General features: G+C 44.4%; 1 protein-coding gene across 1 annotated transcript; it reads left to right on the forward strand.

The window, feature by feature from the left end:
* Nucleotides 1-977: 977 nt before the first annotated feature.
* Nucleotides 978-12,693, forward strand: LOC137504692 (alpha-1,4-N-acetylglucosaminyltransferase-like). Its single transcript, XM_068233276.1, has 2 exons — nucleotides 978-1,283; nucleotides 12,109-12,693. The coding sequence occupies exons 1-2, from the start codon at nucleotides 1,062-1,064 to the stop codon at nucleotides 12,691-12,693; spliced, it is 807 nt and encodes a 268-aa protein (XP_068089377.1). The 5' UTR covers nucleotides 978-1,061.
* Nucleotides 12,694-20,877: the final 8,184 nt, after the last annotated feature.

Genomic DNA, 20,877 nt, shown 5'->3' on the forward strand with positions numbered 1-20,877 from the left:
ATCTTTCAGTTTGACAAGGCTTAATTACAACAATGCTGAAAGCCTTTAGGATAGTGGTCTGTGTGCTTCTTATGTTAGCTGTTGGTTATTTTTACACAGTCAACATAAAGGAACCAACCATGGATTACAAATCCTTCGCAGAAAGAGATGTTTTTGGTACATTTAAGTCAAAACGGATATCTCAAGCAGATGGCAAAACATCTTTAAAGAGTTCCAATCGTTTACTTAAGATGATCATAGAACCAGTAGCAAACCCCCCATTTACAGCAACGATATCAAAAACATTAGCAGTAAAAACAAGAACAGCATTAGCAGCTATAGCAGAAGCAGCAGCAGTAACAACAGTGGAATCAACAATGACAACAACATCAGAAGCTGAAATAACAACTTCAGCAATAACAACAACAGCAACAACAAAATCAACAACACACCTTCCAACTACAACATCAACAGCAATGACCTCAACTTCAGCAGAACCAGCAACAGCATCATCAACAACTTTAGCGGTAACAACATCAACTTCAGTTGAACCAACAACAGCATCATCAACATCAGCAGCAACTTCAACATCATCAGAAAAACCAACAACATCAGAAGCAACAACCACAACTTCGTCAGCAGCAACAACAACAATATCAGCAGCAACAACCACAGCTTCAACATCAGCAGCAGCAACAGCAGCATCAGCAACAACTTTAATGCCATCAGCAGCAAAAATCCCAACATCAACAGAAGCAAAATCAGCAACATCAACAACATCATCATCAGCGACTACAACAAAAGCAACAACATCAACAAAAACATCATCAAAAACACTAAAACCAACATTAGCAGTTGCAACACTATCCAGAACATCAGCAAGAATGTCAAGAAAATCAACTCCATCAACAATAAAACCACCTTCATTAGCGACAACTGGTTTCCAAAGTAGAAAACAGGATGTAATATTTTTGGAAGCAAAACACTGCAGAAAAGCATCACACATTTCATCCCATCCATTAAGCCCATATGATATTTTAAAAGGAGAAAATGGAATCATATTTGTGGAGACCACAGACAGGATGCAGCCACCTTCTCTGGTGTTATGTGCCATTGAGTCAGCAGCTCGAGTGTATGAGGACAGGCCAGTGGTCTTCTTTATGAAAGGACTTAATGATTCTAGTTCAGAAGCAAATAAAAAGAAATATTTCCCAAGTCTCTCATCTTTTAAGAATGTTTATGTCTTTCCCCTGAGAATGGAGGAAATTTTTGCAGATACACCACTCTCCACATGGTACCAAAAGGTAAGATTGTTATTAAGGAATTGTATGGAAGAAAAAAATGTTTACAATTTGTATGCTTTCGTTCTTCCATGCCACAAAATACTGGTTTTAAATCAATTCAGACCTTCAGAAACTGATAATATCAAATATTGTCTCCCACTCACTAATGGTTATGCCACAGTACTTGACTGGAGTGCTTAGTAAATCCAGGAGAATGATGCCGCTCTCCAGAATAAACCAATCGAACAAAAAAAATGCACATCTTTATGAGTTTAACTTTATTATAAGACAAGGAGAAAAAACGTAATGTTCTGGGACCACACCAGAATCCACCTGTGAGCACTCACAGCCGTTATGTGCAGTGTGCAAGCGGCTGGCCTGCTGCCCAGAGGTGGATTTACCCAAGGATCCTCTACAATAATACAACCCCCCCCCCCCCCCCCCACAAAAAAAATAAAAAATAAAAAAAATAAATGCAGCATAGATTTTTACTCTGCTCTCAGAAGCCATTTTTGCCACAGGAGTGTTTTATGGCTCTAATTCCTTATCAGTGAGGTTTACACTATAGTCTGATGTGGTCCCGAACAGAGACTGTCACTTGCATACCTGATTTTTAACTCTTTCAGGCAGAAAAAATAAAAAAGGAACACAGCCTAGTTATTTGTGTGCTAAGTACTGTACATACACATGTTTATCTCATCATGTCACATGTCACCTCGGGTATACTTTAAAGCAAATCTGAAGCAAAAATAAATTTATGAGATAATGAATAGTATTTGTAGTACAAATAATAAATAGAACATTAGTTGCAAATAAAAAGTCTCATGTTGTTTTCTAGTTCAGGAAGAGTTAAAAAACGAGGTGGCATCTACTGTAGCTTCCTTGAGTTAGTCACCCAACTTGGTCAAACTCAGCTCCATTTTCTAAAGAGCTTAACCCCTTCCTTACCAGCAGTCTCTGGTCTCTTAAGGACCAGAGACTTTTTGGTTAAGAAAAGGGGCTCACCGAGGTCACACCATACAGACCCGACTCTCACTCCTTTCATCACTCTCCAATCACTGCATGGCAGCAGAGCTCCGTGAGCCGGTTATGAGTCGATTTCACTGGCTCCTGACTTTGTGATCACTGTGAGCCAATCACAGCCAACCACAGTGATCAAAGGGTCAGGAGCTAATGAAATTTGCTCCTGACTGGCTCATGGAGCTGTGGAACGAAGGCTGTGCTTGACAGACCTAGCAATCTAATAGGATGTGATGGGATATATTCTGCTAATCCCCCTGTGTAGCTGTAGTTAGGGAGGGTTATACACTTATGGGAGGTGTATATACTAACTTTCTCTGTATGTTACCTCCTGAACCAATGTTTAGGACATAGCATAGAGATAAAGTTAGTTTGATTAGTTAGGAGGTTCAGACTAGGTGTTAGAAAGAGTCAGAGTTTTTTTGTAACCACAGAAGTTAAGATTAGAAGTCAAGAAGGAATATTTCCATAGTGGGGCAGGTTTAGCTTGGGCATCAGAAAAGTGGTTTTCTTCAGGAAGTTAAGGTGCAGATTAATTCTAGGCATCAAGGAGGGGGTCTTTGCCAAGAGGACATTTAAGGGGTTGATCATTGGAGGAAGGGTTACATTAACCTCCTTGGCGGTATACGTTCGGGGTAAGCCGCACAGGAGGTTTTCTCCGGCCCTGCTGGGCCGATTTGTTTAATTTTTGTTTTACTGCACGCAGCTAGCACTTTGCTAGCTGCGTCAGCACACCGATCGCCGCCGCCCCACGCTCAATCGCTGCTATCCGTCGCGCCGCGCGGGCCCCCCCAGACCCCATGCGCTGCCTGGCCAATCAGTGCCAGGCAGCATTGAGGGGTGGATTGGGACTCCCAATGACGTCATCCCGCCCCGTCGCTATGGCGGAAGCCCTCCGGGAAATCCCGTTCTTTGAATGGGATTTCCTGATCGGTGATCGCCGAAAGCGATCGAAGAGGGCGGGGGGATGCCGCTGAGCAGCGGCTATCATGTAGCGAGCCCTTGGCTCGCTACATGATATAAGAAAAAAAACAAAAAACTGCTGCGCTGCCTCCTGGCGGAATTTTTTATACCGCCAGGGGGGTTAAATATTCGGGTATCCGAAGTACCCAGATAATCCGAACTTTTTCCAATATCTGAACTTTGAATAGCAATTCGGATATTTTTTTAAAATCCGAATAGCACTATCCGACAAACTCGGATTTCCCATTTGAAATCCGAAATCCGGGCGTATAGTTAGTTCAGATATCCGAGCAGAAGCTAAAATCACCTTCAATGGCAAAATTCCAAGAGAGAGAGAGAGAGAGAGACCTCCGAAAGGGGTTTTTGGAAGAATTTTAAGCCATTTTTAGGTCACTTTTTATCCGGATATCCGAATCTGGGCGGATATCCAGGATATTGGGTTCGGATATCCAAGTTTACTTGGATACCAAAAAGTTCGGATTTGGATATCCGATTCGGATCTGGGCATCTGGGATCAATTCGGATTTTGAAAAGGGGTATCCGAGCACCCCTGCTCTTGAGGACCACGGGCTTAAATCCCCCTAAAGACCAGGCCATTTTTCACCAAATAGGCCACTGCAGCTTTAAGGCCTTGCTGCAGGGTCACCCAACACAGCACACAAGTGATTCCCCCTTCCTTTTTTTCCCATCAACAGAGCTTTCTGTTGGTGGGGTCTGATCGCTCTCCCCAATTTTTTTTTTAATAAATATTTATATCATTTATTTTTAAATATTTTTTTTTTAACTATATTCCCTCCCTCCCCCCACCAGCCAATCATTGTGATCGGCTCTCATAGGCTTCAGGCTATGACAGTGGATCACCCCTGAGCCTGCCAGTACAGTGCTACCTTAGATTGCAGCGCTGTACAGTGTTATTAGATGGCTGTTTCGACGTCTAACAGTCTCCTAGAGGCGATCGCCGCTGGGAGGCTGATCATTCAAGCAGGGATGCCTGCAAACTCTGCTCCCATGACCTTACGCCAGTTGGAGTTAGGTGGTCCTGGGACTGCCACCACATCCACGCCAATTGGCATGGAGCGATCTTTTAGTGGTTAAAGATGAAGGTTAAATGGACTAAGGGGTGAGTTGTGGTGAAAAAATGCCAAGTAAACAGTGTGAAAATCCCAAAACACTAACCAGTCCAAGTAGCTAAAATGCTTTGTTGGATTTGAAACCTTAAAGGATAGCAGAGCCAAGAAAGGTTGGAGAAACGGGGGGAGCAGGCATTTAGTGGGAGCTGTCCTGATGGCCACCGCTCCCCCTGTTCTCCACTGACATCCCTCTTTCTCACCTAAAGACCCCCTCTGCTTTTTCCGGGTCATCGGGAGTCGGCATCACTCCACAGACATTGGCTCGGCTGCGCACTTCCTACAGTACCGACAGCGGCCGGGAGTGCCCTGCCCATGTGCATGATGTCAATCGGGACGTCATGAGCATGCGCAGGTTGCTCCAGGCCGCTGTCAGGTGCTGCAGGAAGTGCACAGCCGGGACAGTGCTTGTGCAGTGATGGTGATTCTCGGCGACCTGATTGAAGCTGGGGGGGGGGGGTGGTGGTGTTGTATTTAGGTGAGAAAAAGGGTTGTCAGTGGAGAATGGGGGGGGGGGGGGGGCGGTGGCTATCAGGTCAGCTCCCCCTAAATGCCTGCCTTCTCTGTATCTCCAACCTTTTTTGGCTCTGGTATCCTTTAAGTCCAAAATCCAAATGTGTACATAAAAGGTACTCTGGCAATATTATGGAATGCCTCTTATACAAAAAGAGGCCTGTCTCTAACTTTAATTAAAAACGCACAAATTATCTGCAAATACCTGCAGACACATTGTATAGGTGCCCCTTAACATTACAATATTTTCTTCAGATGTGATCATTCGGTCAGATATTTAGAATCGAATTGTACAGAAAACCTTGCAGCATGTGAAGAAAACTGACGTGAAACGATTCTATGGTTGATTGAAATACAGAATGGTTGAAAAACAGAATTACAGTATTGTGTTTTACAATCATATCTGAAGAGAAAAAATGTCCTAATCAACCTATTTATGGGAACAATTGATAATTACCTTCTGAATTCTGATTGCCTACTATCCCACAAATGTCATTAAATTATTGCATTTGAGGAAAATGAGGAAAATGTTTTACTATTAATGGGCATCTTAAAGGATACATCTGGCAATCTAAACACAATCTAATCTAATCTAATCTAAACAAAGAAAGTTTCACTCACCTGGGGCTTCTTCCAGCCCCTAGAAGTTAGGTACCATGGTGCAGTTTCGCTGTGAGCCAGGTCTCTGCTCTCACCTCCATAAGTTTGCGACCCATTGCTAGGTCAGAATCTTCTGCGTATGCACAGGCATGCTGCATGCCTCTCTGAACTGCACAAGCGCAGAGCACTGCTGGCAATGGGAGCACGACTACGAGAGGTGCAAGTCATACCCAGGCATGTGCAGAAGATCCCGACCCAGTTGCGGGTCACATTCTTACATATGGAGGGGAGAGTGGAGAGTGGGCTCAGAGTGGAACTACGTCATAGGACTTGACAGACTTCTAGGGGCTGGAAGACCCCCCCCCCCCCCCCCCCCAGGTAAGAGAAATTTTTATTTTTTTAGTGTGCCAGATGTATCCTTTAAGACAAAAGGACATGTTGTCTAATACTATTACCCACGAATCACGATCCCTAGGCTCCTGTCCTAAAGAGTTCCCAAGTTGTAATTATTTTAATTGCTTCACTTTGTACAACACTCACAGTGACATGTTTAAGCATGCTCAGCAAGCTCAGGTTTTTCCTTTAGAACACCAAAATATGATTCTCTTTAGTACTGGAGTGTAGACCAACCTAACTAGCAGTAGAGTTTAGAGAAAATAAAAAATACCTTAAACTTCTTTTTCTTTGTTAAAATACCACTTTTCTGAAAAGAAGATTTCTTTAAATCATTTATATGTCCACAACACTTCCCGTAAGAACATCTGATCAGGCTTGCTTCTCTGACACATGGAAAAGGCCACATAGACCTACATTGCAATCCAGATGTTGCCATTTAAATCTGAATAACACTTCCTGGGGATTTTGCCTCCAAACGGATATTTCTGCATCCGTTTGGAGGCAAAATCCCCCCTGAAATTGATGAGTGTCTTTCCTACAAGCTCGCTCAGAGTGAATTCATTCTGCATTATGGGGTGTACTCAACAAAGTATGGTAAAGTTGCTATGTGCAGGGAATGCAATTTTACTGGTAGCATGTGTTGCACCATTTGTGCCACCCACATCACCTAGGTAATACACACATTAGAGTACTGTGTGCCACATAAGTACGTAACAAGCAGGACCCTGGCAACCTATGTAAAGCGGGTTGAATGATGAATGACGCCTCACCCCGTTGCTGCTGCTGAAAGTCCCGGCGGCTTTAAGTACTATTTCCCCTCCGAGTCGTAGCAACTCAGAGGGAGAGGTAATTCAGGGTCCGGCGATCGCCAGAGCCCTGAATCACCCTTGTGCAAAGGCTGCAGACTATAATAGCGTTGCTGCTATAGCTGCGTCAAGCTCAGTCACAAGGCGGTCGGCACTGTGCACCAAGAAGAGGCATCCTGAAAGTGCAGTGTTTTCCCTGTGCACAGAAACTTTACAATACTTTGTTGAATACACCCCTAACATTTTTAACAGTGACTTGTACAGTTCCAGTACTGCTAATTCTGTACCATCATAGGAGGGCTGGATTTACCATAAGGCATTGTAGGCATGTGTCTACAGGCGCCTGATGATGGAAAGGCGGCTCATTCCCCTCTTGGGGAGCCTCCCTCCCTCCTTCCCTATGCAGAGTCCTGTTGCGAGTGTAAATGAGAGGTTACTCACCCTGCTCTCTGCATTTCAATCACCAGATCCTCCCTTCAGTCAGGGACTCCTCAGGCTACTTGTAATACTGAGGTACCTCTAGCTACCAAATATTTGGTGACACCTCTAGCCACTTATTATTGAGGGTACTTCTGGCTACCTAATATTAAGGGACATCTGTAGCTACCTATGATGGACAAGAGAAGAAAATGAGAAGTGACAGCTGGGCCACGGAGCACATGCGCGTTGCGGTTTAGCGGGGGTTTGTAGGTTCATGTAGGGCAAAGTCTAAGGTACCAAGACAACGGTGCCTATATAGGCTCCTGTGATGCATGTCTGGGCCTGCTTCATAGAGAGTTTAGTTGTTGCCTATTCTGCAAATCCTACAGACATGGTAAAATGCCAGTTTAGCAGGAAACTATTGCAAAACAAGAAGATTTTGCATAAAAAGAAACATATCTCCAATATGTAAATAATTGTTACTCTTAGTAATATAAATAAGGAACTCACACAAACACAGGAAGAACAAAAACTCAGTCCTTAACCTGAACACATAATTAGAATAACTTCACCAGAAGACGGAAAGTTGTTGTTAAATGTACTATAATAAAGGAGTTATTTGTGCTTATTAAATTGGATCTCTGATGTTAACCTAAGATAGAGATCTTAGGGTAACATCAGGGATCCGAACCTGATGTTAACCTTTGCTTTTCCAAGTTAAAGTTTTGGCTGTAATAAACCACAGAATGCGCACCTTATTCACATTAAAAGACAGGAATTCCCAAATAACCCTGGTATTTTTGCAATGGTTGGCAAGTGATTGCTCTCACTGCAATTTATGGTGAAACCATACCTTCCAACTTTGTGAGATAAGAAAGAGGGACACTTAAGCCACGCCCCCTGCCACACTCCTGATCACGCCCCCGTCACACCCCTAGGCACACATACCATAACGTTTTCATGAGAAAAATGTGTTGTTTTATAATTTAAACCTCATTGGTCCTTTCTATTCTGGTTCATTATCCTTCATATTAACATTTTAAAATTAGTAATATATCAATTTAAAGGATTGGGAAAAAGTTTAGCTTCAATCAAACACACTTTTTAGTAGAGAAATATATATACAGTATTTACTTAGAAAGAGGGACACAGTCCTGAAAGAGGGACAAATGAGGGAGAAAGAGGGACAGAGGGACAGGGATCCCAAAGAGGGACTGTCCCTCTGAAAAGGGGGCAGTTGGGAGCTATGGTGAAACAGATGATAGTCATCCATGTCATTAGTGGTATGCAACACCAGAACTTTGGCGTTGCACTCACTAGATCCCAAAAACATATTTATTATGGACAATGGCCTCAATTCACTAAGCTCATCTCCTGTCTTTAATAATGTTTCTAAACTGTTTTTTATGATGGGTACACACGGTACTATTTTCTGTGCGATTTTCTGACCTGATCGTTTTTTCCCGCTCGATTCTGCACTCGATTCTCTTATCTTCGCTCGTTTTTCTTATCTTTTTTCCATTCACTTCTATGATAAATCAAGCGCAGAATCGATCGGGAGTAATATCGGACATGAGGGATTTTATCAATCAGATGCATCTATCGCATGGAAAATCGTACCGTGTTCACCCAGCATTAGTGTTATCACCATGGTGATAAGGCATGTAGTATTATTCACTAAACAATTTACCTCAGGCAAACCTAAACTTAAGAATTCTGTCTTTAAGTTAAAGAGGGCCTCCATTCTAAAAGAAAAAATCCTCGTGCGCTGCAGTATGAAAAGTTATATTAACCTCCGGAGTCTCGTCTTTTTTCGCTGAGGCGGTTGTTCTCAGAGGAGAGAGAGGAGGTGGGGCCAAGCGGCGGAAGTGCAGTGATGTCGGGAATTCAGGTCGGCTTCGTGGGACGAGACTCCGGAGGCCTTGCCGCCACACACACATAGAAATTCCCACAGAGACACGGAAATACACATAGATCCAGCCACACACACACAGTCTCTCTCTCTCCTAATCTGGATGTCCTACAGGCTAGGTGTAATTGTAGTGGCAGCAGGAGGGGTGGAGCTACATCCTGCCTGCATGTGCTCCTCCCCTCCATATATACTGCATGTGAAAATAACTACAGAGGTAATAACTTAGGGACTGAAGTGATAAGACAACACTCTCACTGTGAAATTCAATCACTACATGTTATTAAGGCCAGCTTCTTTAGTGAATTGACTCTTAAAATCCCGATCGATATGTGATAAGTTTTAATTTGCCTTATTATCACCAGCATGATCTTGGTAAATTGAGGCCAATGATTTATGTGAATTACATTTTTTTTAAGTATGCTTTTCAAAGATATTACATTTTCTTCTAATCAGATTTTTTTTTTGTTCTTTCTGGTTTAGTTGGATCTGGGCTTGCATTAGTCTACATACTTTTACACAACTGTCAACAGACAGGATATTCCCATTTCCTTATCCTAAGATTAATAATATGGGTGTTTATATTTATTTTGTTCTTATTAAAACAATTTGCATTCGCATGCACAACCTCGCATTCGTGCATGCGCAGCGCAGAGCCTCCCGTTTTCAGGAGCACTAGAGGACACGAGCACTCTCAAAGCTTTCCGAGGGTACCCAAAGGTGCATTAGACCAGTTGGGTAATTACATCATGTAATGGGGATGACAGTGCTGGAACAAGGGGACAAGCGAGGACAAGGAAGGCTCTATAGCAGGGGTCTCAAACTCAATTTATCTGGGGGCCGCAGGAGGCAAAGTCAGTATGAGGCTGGGCCGCATAAGGGATTTCACAAAAAAAGTGAACTATTTTGCCTATTGTACCTTATAGTTCGCTTCAGTGCTCCCATTACAAGTAATCCGCTATGTCCCCACCGCAAAACGAGGGCTGCAGAGCCCCCAAATCGCCCGGGGGCAATCTGCCGGCATTTCCTGGAAGGGGCAGAGCTTTCAGCTTCAGCTCTGCCCCTCCTGACGTCAATCGCGGCGGATAGCCGCCTCTCCCCAACCTCACTCTTCCTTCACAAAGAGGGGCAGGGAGAGGCGGCGATCCGTGCTGCGATTGATGTCAGGAGGGGCAGAGCTACAGCTGGAAGCTCTGCTCCTCAGCGCAGTCGTGGATGTTTGCCTGGGGGATTTGGGGGCTCTGCAGCCCTTGTTTAGTGGCGGATTACTTGGGAGCACTGAAGCGAACTATAAGGTAAAATAGTTTGCTTCCGTGTCTCTTTTGCCGGCGCGGGCCACAAAATATTGTACCGAGGGCTGCAAATGGCCCGTGGGTCGTGAGTTTGAGACCCCTGCTCTATAGGATCCAGAGCCTTCCCTCTCTATAGGTATGTATCTGACCTTCATCTAAGGGATGAGAGGATGTAGAATAAGCTCTGTAAATAAAGTTACATCTTTCTTCCTCCAGCGATGGACATATTTTTACTGTAGATTTAGAGGCTGTCTCTATTTTACAGTTTAGACTTTTTGCTAAGTGTATGCTCTAATAATAAGAATTCACAGTATTAGGTGCTGATATCCCACCTCTTTCTTTACCCCTTGCAATGATTTTATACTTTGACTACTTATTTGTGTACTGGGGCACTGTCTATATTTTTAGCAAGGGTTTTTAGTCTACTTAGTTTAGTCTAGTTTAGTCTAGACAGTCTGCCTACTTAGGTGACATGCCACCTATTTTTTTTTTATTATTATTGGGGGTTTTTTGGGGGGGGGGGGAGGGGGAAGCATGCTGCCTAATTATAGATTTTGTGGAGAGTTAATGCTGCCTGTTTGTGTTATTTTTTTTTTCTTTGGGGAAAACCTTGCCTAATTGTGTTAGTGGAGAAAGCCCAAGGGCCTGGGCATACTGTTGTTGTGATGCTGAGCACATTTCATTTCATATTGCTGCATGTATGGTAAGAATCACATTTTTTTCATTAACCATTTAGCAGTCAATTCATTTAGAGGCTTGCAAGTGCTCCAGGCCAGGCCAATTTATTTTAACGCATTTTTTATTTATCTGCTACATTTCCCTGCTAATAATTGGTACTGCTGTAATGTGTATTTATGGCCACTTGTCACTAGGGGGCAGTGTGAGAGAATAACATAGGACTTCTGCTTTCAGTATCTATATTTTTTGTTAGGAGGGAGAAATCCAAGCTTTCCAAGAATTTTGGCTTTGTTCACATCATAAATCACAATCGCTGACGTCAGCATTTAGAGATTTTGTCTCCCGGCGATTACCTGCGCATCAGGGATTTTTGTAAAGCACTTTTCTAAGCGTTTTGCAGAGCGATTTTGTTTTTTCACTTCCTGGCGTCAGTCAGGAAGTGAACTCTTTCACCCAGAAATGAATGAATACAATGTATTTATTCATAAAAGCGCTGGGGAAATCGCTATACAAGCTCTTTGTGATTTCCCTATACCTTCCATTGAGGCAAATCACCCCGAAAATGGTACAGGCAGCGCTTTGGTGAGCTAAACAGAATCAAAACGCTCATATGTGAACACTCTTATAGGAAATAATTGCACAAGCGCTTTTAGGGCGATTTAAAAAATGGTTCTAGGTGTGAACAAGCGAGTTATGCTGACTGAGCAAAATCAATGCACTTATCACAAATGAGAACATTTCTGTGAAGCTGCTAATGGGTTGAAAGGGGGGGGCTTCATCCAAAGTTGTGCTGGGCGGGCCCACTTGCTTTGCATTAATATGGTGCTAGATTCATGTGCACTTGATTCCATCCATGAATCATGCCCTTTTCCTGTTGCATGGTTACATACAAATTTGCGGCGGAGCATGTTATGGTGCCCAGGGCTGCCTCTGAATCTTTTTGGAGCAATGCTCCTCATGAACAATGACATTTTTAAATACAGATGTGGCTGGTAACCAACTAAGTTGAGTGTAACAAACACTTTTGCCTGTTACCAGCAAGGGGAAAATCGGGGGAAATGATTGCGGTTCCCAAAAACTGTTTTTTTTTTGTAAGCTAACTGCTTTTACATTTATTTACAGATTGATCCAAAAAAAGAACTATATTGGACCCATGTCAGTGCTGATGGCTGCAGGTTGGCTCTGATCTGGAAACATGGTGGCATTTATATGGACACAGACATCATCTCCATCAAGCGAATACCACATCAGCACTTTCTGGCTGCAGAAACACATCAATATTCTAGCAATGGGATTTTTGGTTTGTCTTCCCATCATGCATTTACATGGAAAGGAATGGAAGATTTTGCACAGAATTACCAAGGCGATGAGTGGGGCTATCAAGGGCCAGACTTGTTTACTCGTACTTTACAACAATTTTGTACAATACCTCAATTTATAGAGGAAGAGGACATTGTTTGCGGAAATATCATGTTCTTGCATCCTTTTCGTTTTTATCCCATCCCATACCAAATATGGAAACGGTACTACGAGGTTTGGGACGAAGAGCCAACCTTTGACTATTCTTATGCATTGCATCTATGGAATTACATGAATGAAGAAGGTAAAACTATGGTTCTTGGTAGTAATACACTGGTGGAACATCTTTACCAGAAGTATTGTCCTTCTGTGTATGGGGAATTGGCTGGAAACAAGAACACAGTTTAAAGCACTATAATTTGTACATTGCTGTATATGGTTAACATATTACTCAGGAAAATCGAGTACATACCATAGAAGATGGGTAAATGGACTGATAGATGGATGGATTATACTAAATGTTTGCGGAACACGTCATTCTTGCACAATATTTTTTTAAAAGTGAACTTAAGGTAAAAATAAACTGATGAGATAAAAAATTGTATCTATCCCCCTAGTTCTAAAAATGACTTTTTTTTTTCTAAATAACCCCATGGTTTTATTTTATGTTTAAACATTTGCAAAGTAGATTTTATGTTTTATTGTCTCTGCTCAATGGCAGTGTATAAAGTGTCCCAGAGCTAAAATACATGAACTATTGGCATTTTTTTATCTATCAGTCAGAAGCACACCAAAAACCTAGAGGTTTTTGAAGCAGATTTCAGAGCGATTCTAGGCATGTTTTCTAAACATGCCTAGTGCTTTTTGGAGCGTTTTTGTGTATCAGATTACAAATATGTTACAGTAAAGCTGTTACTGAACAGCTTCTGTAACAAACATGCCTGGAAAACAGCTCTGATCTAGCGTTTTTCAGAGTGCTTTTCCACTTTCCTATACTTTACATTGAGGCAGAAACGCCTCAGAAATCTCAAAAATGCTGCAGCCCTGAGTTTACGTTTGTGGAAAAAACGAACCGCTCTGATGTGCACCATCCCATCCACTTTAATTAGCCAAGCGGTTTTCCCCTGCAAGCGTTTGAAAAAACGCTTCAGAACCGCTCTGCTGTGCACCAGCCCTTAAAGCAGGGGTCGGGAACCTATGGCTCGCGAGCCATATATGGCTCTTTTGAACTCCGCATATGGCTCTCTGGCTCGCTAAAACACGTGTGACGGAGCGGCCAGAGAGACTTTGTTTACTTTTAAATTCAGTGTGCGCCGCCGCCTCCTCCTGCCCCCCGGGCCTCATTTACATATCCACCTCCCGCCTTCCCTCACATGCGTGCTGAGCGCCGCCTCCTCCACCCGCCGCGGCCAGCGTACTGTAGCTCCGCCCCCATGGTGACGTGGCATGCAGGGACTGGAGGCCGGAGTGAGTTGTGGCCAGTGATTGTCAGCCGAGCCCGCGCTGTGGAACTCCGGTGAAGCTGACTAGAAGCTGGTGAGTGTTAGCATTATTAAGCCTGCCACCCAGCGCCTCACCTGTTTCCCCCCACCCAGCCACCCACCAAGCGCTATTAGCTGCCTGTCCAGCACCTCACATGTTTCCCCACCCACTCACCAAGCAATATCACCTACCTACCCAGCACCTCACCTGTTTCCCCACCACCACCCACCAAGCAATATCACCTACCCACCCAGCACATCACCTGTTTCCCCCCCCCACCACCGACCAAGCAATATCACCTACCCACCCAGCACCTCACCTGTTTCCCCCCACCACCCACCAAGCAATATCACCTACCCACCCAGCACCTCACCTGTTTACACCCACCCACCCACCAAGCAATATCAGCTGCCTGTCCAGCACCTCACCTGTTTCCCCCCCACCACCCACCAAGCAATATCACCTACCCACCCAGCACCTCACCTGTTTCCCCCCACCACCCACCAAGCAATATCACCTACCCACCCAGCACCTCACCTGTTTCCACCCACCAAGCAATATCAGCTGCCTGTCCAGCACCTCACCTTTTTCCCCCACCACCCACCAAGCAATATCGCCTACCCACCCAGCACCTCACCTGTTTCCCCCACCACCACCCACCATGCAATATCACCTACCAACCCAGCACCTCAGCTGTTTCCCCCATCCACCCACCAAGCAATATCAGCTGCCTATCCAGCACCTCACCTGTTTCCCCCATCTACCCACCAAGCAATATCATCTACCCACCCAGCACCTCACCTGTTTCCCCCCACCCACCAAGCAATATCAGCTGCCTGTCCAGCACCTCACCTGTTTCCCCCACCCACCCTCCAAGTAATATCACCTACCTACCCAGCACTTCACCTGTTTTCCCCCACCCACCCACCATGCAATATCACCTACCAACCCAGCACCTCAGCTGTTTCCCCCACCCACCCTCCAAGCAATATCACCTACCCACCCAGCACTTCAGCTGTTTCCCCCATCCACCCACCAAGCAATATCACCTACCCACCCAGCACCTCACCTGTTTACCCCCCACCACCCACCAAGCAATATCACCTACCCACCCTGCACACTGCCAACCCAGCACCTCACTACCCCCCCCCAGCAAGAAATATTACCTACCCACCCAGCACCTCACCATCCCCCCCCCCCCCCAACAAGCAATATCACCTGCCCACCCAGCACCTTGACCTACCTCTCCACACCCTAACCTGCCGCTCCCATTATTTTCTGGTGAATGCTGCCCACATTGCGATTATTTTCTGGTCACTGCTGCCCACTTTACGATTATTTTATGGTGAAATGCTCCCCACTTTATGATTATTTTATGGCGAAATGCTGCCCACCTTACGATTATTTTATGGTGAAATGCTGCCCACTTTATGATTAATTTCTGGTAAAGTGCTGCCCACTTTACAATTAATTTCTGGTAAAATGCTGCCCACTTTACGATTAATTTCTGGTGAAACATTGCTGCATTAGGTAAACAATAAGTCTCTGAATTCTTTTTAATAATGTTGTTATGCAGTTGCTAACCGTTAGCAACAGCATAACAACGTTATTAAAAAGAATTCAGACACTTATTGCACTTTAAACTGTTGGTTTTGCATAAAATGCACACATTTTCTTGTATTTAGTTATTGTATGGCTCTCACGGAATTACATTTTAAAATATGTCGTGTTTATGGCTCTCTCAGCCAAAAAGGTTCCCTACCCCTGCCTTAAAGTATAGGAAAGTGGAAAACAGCTCTGAAAAACACTAGATCAGAGCGGTTTTCCAGGCGTGTTTGTTACAGAAGCTGTTCAGTAACAGCTTTACTGTAACAATATTTGTAATCTGATACACAAAAACGCTCCAAAAAATGCCAGACATGTTTAGAAAACATGCCTAGAATCGCTCTGAAATCTGCTTCAAAAACCTCTAGCGTTTTGCAGATCTGCTAGAGGTTTTTGGTGTACACTGGGCCTAAGGCCTCATTCACAGTGGTGCGTTGCAGCATAACGTCTGCTTTGTAACTCGGTTTGCCGCACTGCAATGCACGACCTATCGCTGCATTTACAGTGCAGCATGTTCTTTGCGGTACAATGCTGTGCAGTACGGTAATGCACTGCATGCAGTGCGTTACCACAAAAAAAAAAAAAAAGATGTTAACAGGTAGAGTGAAGCATACTTTTCATTGACTGTATGTTTCACTGTATTGGATGCAATGGGGCCATAACGCGTGGAATGACTTTTTCATTTCGTTGCATTCCTGTTATACAGGGAACACAGCAAAACCTCCCACTGTGAACGTGGCCTTTGTGTCTTTGAAGCCCATTTTATCACATGAATCAACATTTTTACTGACTTCATTTTATCTGACAATTCAACAGACCCAGAACAAAAAATGATCAGGCTTTGCACAATAATGAACATTAAATTTTAATATGAAAACTAGATATGTTTTTCCTCTTTTTTTTTAAGTATAACCATTCATTTAACTAATTGCAGGCTGAAGCCTCTCTCTCTGAGGACGTCCTGCCAAGGCACCATCATGTTGCATGCTGGGATATATACTTGGGATGGTAAAAAATGCCCAGTTCCAATTCCGATTTTCCTTTTATTCTGATTCACAATTTTCAAGAAGTATTTAATTGGTCATTTGTTGCATCAGGGAATGCAAGAAGTGAAAAAAAAAATATAGAAAAATGGAAATCTGAAGTGAGAACACTGCCATAGGGTAACAAAGCACTAGCGCTTTAAAAAGCTCTAGCGCTTTAGCGATTAGCGGGCGATTCCCTTAGGTGTGAATGGGCCCTAAAGGGGCCCATACACCTAACGATTTTCCCACCAATATACAGCAGATTCGGTCACTGTGATCGAATCTGCTGTGAAATCGTTGCGCAAACGCTGACAGAACGATCGATTTTCGTTTGAAAACAATCTTTCCCGTCGATTCCCGTCGATCCGTCCATGCGGAAGATTTTGCTCGATCGCCGGCAGGTCGGGAGTGCATCGATAGCGGCGTTCGAATGCCTGACGACCGACACTAGCGGCAATACATCACCTGCTCCGGCCGGCGCGACTCCCCCGGTCTCCGCTGTCTTCTTCTCTGCACTGGGCTCTGGGTCCGGCTGGCTTCACTGAACTTCCTGTCCCGGCAGGAAGTTTAAACAGTAGAGCACCCTCTACTGTTTAAACTCGGCAGGAAGTTCAGTGAAGCCAGCCGGACCCAGAGACCAGCGCAGAGAAGAAGACAGCGGAGACCGGGGGAGTCGCGCTGGCCGGAGCAGGTAATGTATGCAGGGGGGCAGCGACATACATACAGATGGTGAATCGGTTTCATAGTGAAATCGATTCACAAACTGTTTGCAGTAAAGGCAGCCATACAATCCCTCTCTGATCAGATTCGATCAGAGAGGGATCTATCTGTTGGTCGATCTGATGGCAAATCAACCAGTGTATGGCCACCTTAAAGTTACGTGATGATTCATATGCCCTTATACATCGTATTCTCTGATCTAGAGTCATGTGACAATGTTATCTGTTTGTAAACGAGGAAGCGTTGAATAAAGTTTACTTAGAGAGCAGAGAAAAAAAAAAAGAGAACTGTGGGTGTGCCTGAGAGAAACTGTTTGTGTGCAGTATATGCTTTTTAATCTGCTGTAACTCACAAGATAAGACTAGAAAGCAACATCAGGCCGGTTATCTAACTCTTAACCATCCTGGCGTTCTATTAAGATCGCCAGGGCGGCTGCGGGAGGGGTTTTTTTTAATAAAAAAAAAACTATTTCATGCAGCCAACTGAAAGTTGGCTGCATGAAAGCCCACTAGAGGGCGCTCCGGATGCGTTCTTCTGATCGCCTCCGGCGGCCAGAAGTAACACGGAAGGCCGCAATGAGCGGCCTTCCGTGTTTAGCTTACCTTGTCGCCATGGCGACGAGCGTAATGACGTCCTGACAGTCAGCCGACGTCCTGACATCAGCCGCCTCCGATCCAGCCCTTAGCGCTGGCCGGAACTATTTGTTCCAGCTGTGCAGGGCTCGGGCGGCTGGGGGGACTCTCTTTCGCCGCTGCTCGCGGCGGATCGCCGCAGAGCGGCGGCGATCAGGCAGCACACGCGGCTGGCAAAGTGCCGGCTGCGTGTGCTGCTTTTTATTTGATCAAAATCGGCCCGGCAGGGCCTGAGCGGCACCCTCTGGCGGTAATGGACGAGCTGAGCTCGTCCATACCGCTAAGGTGGTTAAATCAAAATGGCAACATTCAGGTTGCGTTCACGCCTTCGAAGGATGTCGCCTGTCGGGGGTTCTGGACCTGAACTCCTTGGGCGACATCGCAGGGCTGAGCTGCACAGGTGCGAATCAGCTGTGTAGCTGACAATGTTTACTGTTGCTATGCGGAGGGGCGATGCATGTGTGACCTCATGTGGCATGCGGGCAGGGGGAGCGGTGTGCACAACAGAATCAGCCATTGCTGGGAGTGAATTGATCCGCTGGGCAGATCGCTTGAGCGTCACACAGATCTGGTATTTGGCACCTCTGTACACACGTATTAATATCAGCTGAGACAGTCGTTATTGGACGCCTCAACCTACTTTAGTCAAGCATGTGTACATGGCTTTAGGCACACATATGAAACGTTTTGCAGTAATATTTGCTAATTAAAGGGAACCCGAGGCGAGTGGGATATGGAGGCTGCCATATTTATTGTCAGCCCTGTTGATCTTCTGGCATAAGTAGTGGCTGATTCTAAACCCTGGTACAAGCATATGGCTAATCCAGTAAAACCAGTTTAGTCAGAGTACCTCATCTGCTGTGTTGTTCAGGGTCTATGGTTAAAAGTAAGAGACACAGGATCAGGAGGACAGCCTGGCAACTGATAGGCCTGGTGCACACCAAAAACCGCTAGCAGATACGCAAAATGCTAGCAGATTTTGAAACGCTTTTTCTTATTTTTCTGCAGCGTTTCAGCTAGCGTTTTGCGGTTTTGTGTAGCGGTTTTGGTGTAGTAGATTTCATGTATTGTTACAGTAAAGCTGTTACTGAACAGCTACTGTAACAAAAAACGCCTGGCAAACCGCTCTGAAGTGCCGTTTTTCAGAGCGGTTTGCGGTTTTTCTATACTTAACATTGAGGCAGAAACGCATCCGCAATCCAAAATCTGCAGCAGCCCGGGAGTATGCATTTCTGCAAAACGCCTCCCGCTCTGGTGTGCACCAGCCCATTGAAATACATTACCCTAGCGGATCCGCACCTGCAAGCAGATCACAAACCGCAGCGGAAACGCTCCGGTGTGCACTAGGCCGTATTGTATAAAAGCTAATAAATATGGTAGCCTCCATATCCCTCTCACCTTATGTTTCCTGAATGATTGCATATGTGTAAAACTGTGTGAAAATGTTCTCATTAGGTAATTCCAGTTAATTATAATTGCTTCTCAGGTGCCACTAATGCATGGTTTAGTTTCAAACATTTTTATTCTAATAGCAAATCATTTCATTTACAGATGTTACAGAATTTGTTGATATACTTCATACTAATGACATTACACGCATGCGCATAGCGCTCCCGGCTGGAGGTCCCTTGGTACGCGTGCTGGCAATGGTTGCGTGCTGTAGCACGTGTGCAACCTGGCCAGATTCCGCAATGCTTCCCGACCCGGCTGTCCAGAAGACGGGCCACGGGGCAATGACAGCAGCAGGAGGGGGCAGAAAGGAGAATGGGGGGAGCAGTGAGCATCAGGACAGCTCACAATACATGCCTGCTCCCCCTGTTTCTCATCTGTTTTTGGGCTCTGGTATCCTTTAAGGCTGGGTGCACACATAGCAGAACGCTAGCATAGCGTAAAACACTGTGTTTTATACAGCAATGATAGTCTATGGGACGCAGAAGAAGCTGCATTGCACAGCGTTTGTACAGAATGTGTTCCGCAAAGGCTTGCAGTGTTGCATAACATGCAGGCTGGCTGCCAAAATGCACATAACGAAAGTCTATGGTAACACATATGCGTTGCATTTTTCATGCGGTTTTTTTTATGTGTTTTTAACTAAAAATGAAAGATCTCTGATGTGTTTACACTTCCTGTTGTCTTCTTAGTGATTTGCATAAATGAAAAAAAAAACACATACAAAACGCATATACGTTTTACATTAGCGCACCGCAAATGCATTAAAACGCACGCAAAACGCATCTACATTCAAAAAAACGCAAAATGCAACAAAATGCTGTAAAAACGCAATAGAAAATCGCAAACGCACCATACAAAAACGCAACTTTTTCACGCTATGTCATATGTGGACCTCAATCCTGCCTAGGTCTGGCTTTATTTCTATTTCCCTAGAAATGTTTGACCACTAGGTGACGCATCACCTCTTTTAATAGCTACACAGTAATGAAAATCTACTTTTCTCTTTCAAAAAATTCAAATTTTCAAAACACGTTATTCAATGGTAGTTATTTCCATTTGCCACCATACTGATGGAAAACAGATACATCAGACTCCTGCTTTATCAATATACAGATGGGCCTTCACTACTGCAGCAACTATAATGTCACAGACACTGAGGAGAACATACCTTATGTCAACATGGTGAAGACTGAGGAGATTCTTCAAACAAGAAAGCAATATGAACTTATGCTGAATACACACGGTTTGTTCCCGCATCGAATGCGGCGCTCGATTCCCGACAAATCGATTATTCCCGAACATTTCCGAGCGCATTTCGATGATTTTTAGGTCGATTGCCATGTAAAGTATGGCAAATCGACCTAACGATCCATCGAACCGCGAATCGGACATGTCGGAAATAAACGAATCGACGAGAATTGAGCGGCGCATCGATGGGAATCGAGCGCGGGAACGAACCGTGTGTATCCAGCATAATACTGGCCAGGCAGAAGAGCTCCATACCAGCCTGCATAGTGGATGATGGGTTTCATGTGTTTTTTTTTTTTTTACAAAAAAGTTTGGTTTAACTTCTGTCCTGCGGTTCAGATGACAGCATAAGTAAACAAGTGATGCCAAGTGTTATCAGTAAGGGCTCGTTCACACTATGAGCATTTGCAAAAAATTTTAAGCTCTGA

Source organism: Hyperolius riggenbachi, chromosome 4 (assembly GCF_040937935.1).
Source record: "Hyperolius riggenbachi isolate aHypRig1 chromosome 4, aHypRig1.pri, whole genome shotgun sequence".
Classification (NCBI taxonomy): Eukaryota; Metazoa; Chordata; class Amphibia; order Anura; family Hyperoliidae; genus Hyperolius; species Hyperolius riggenbachi.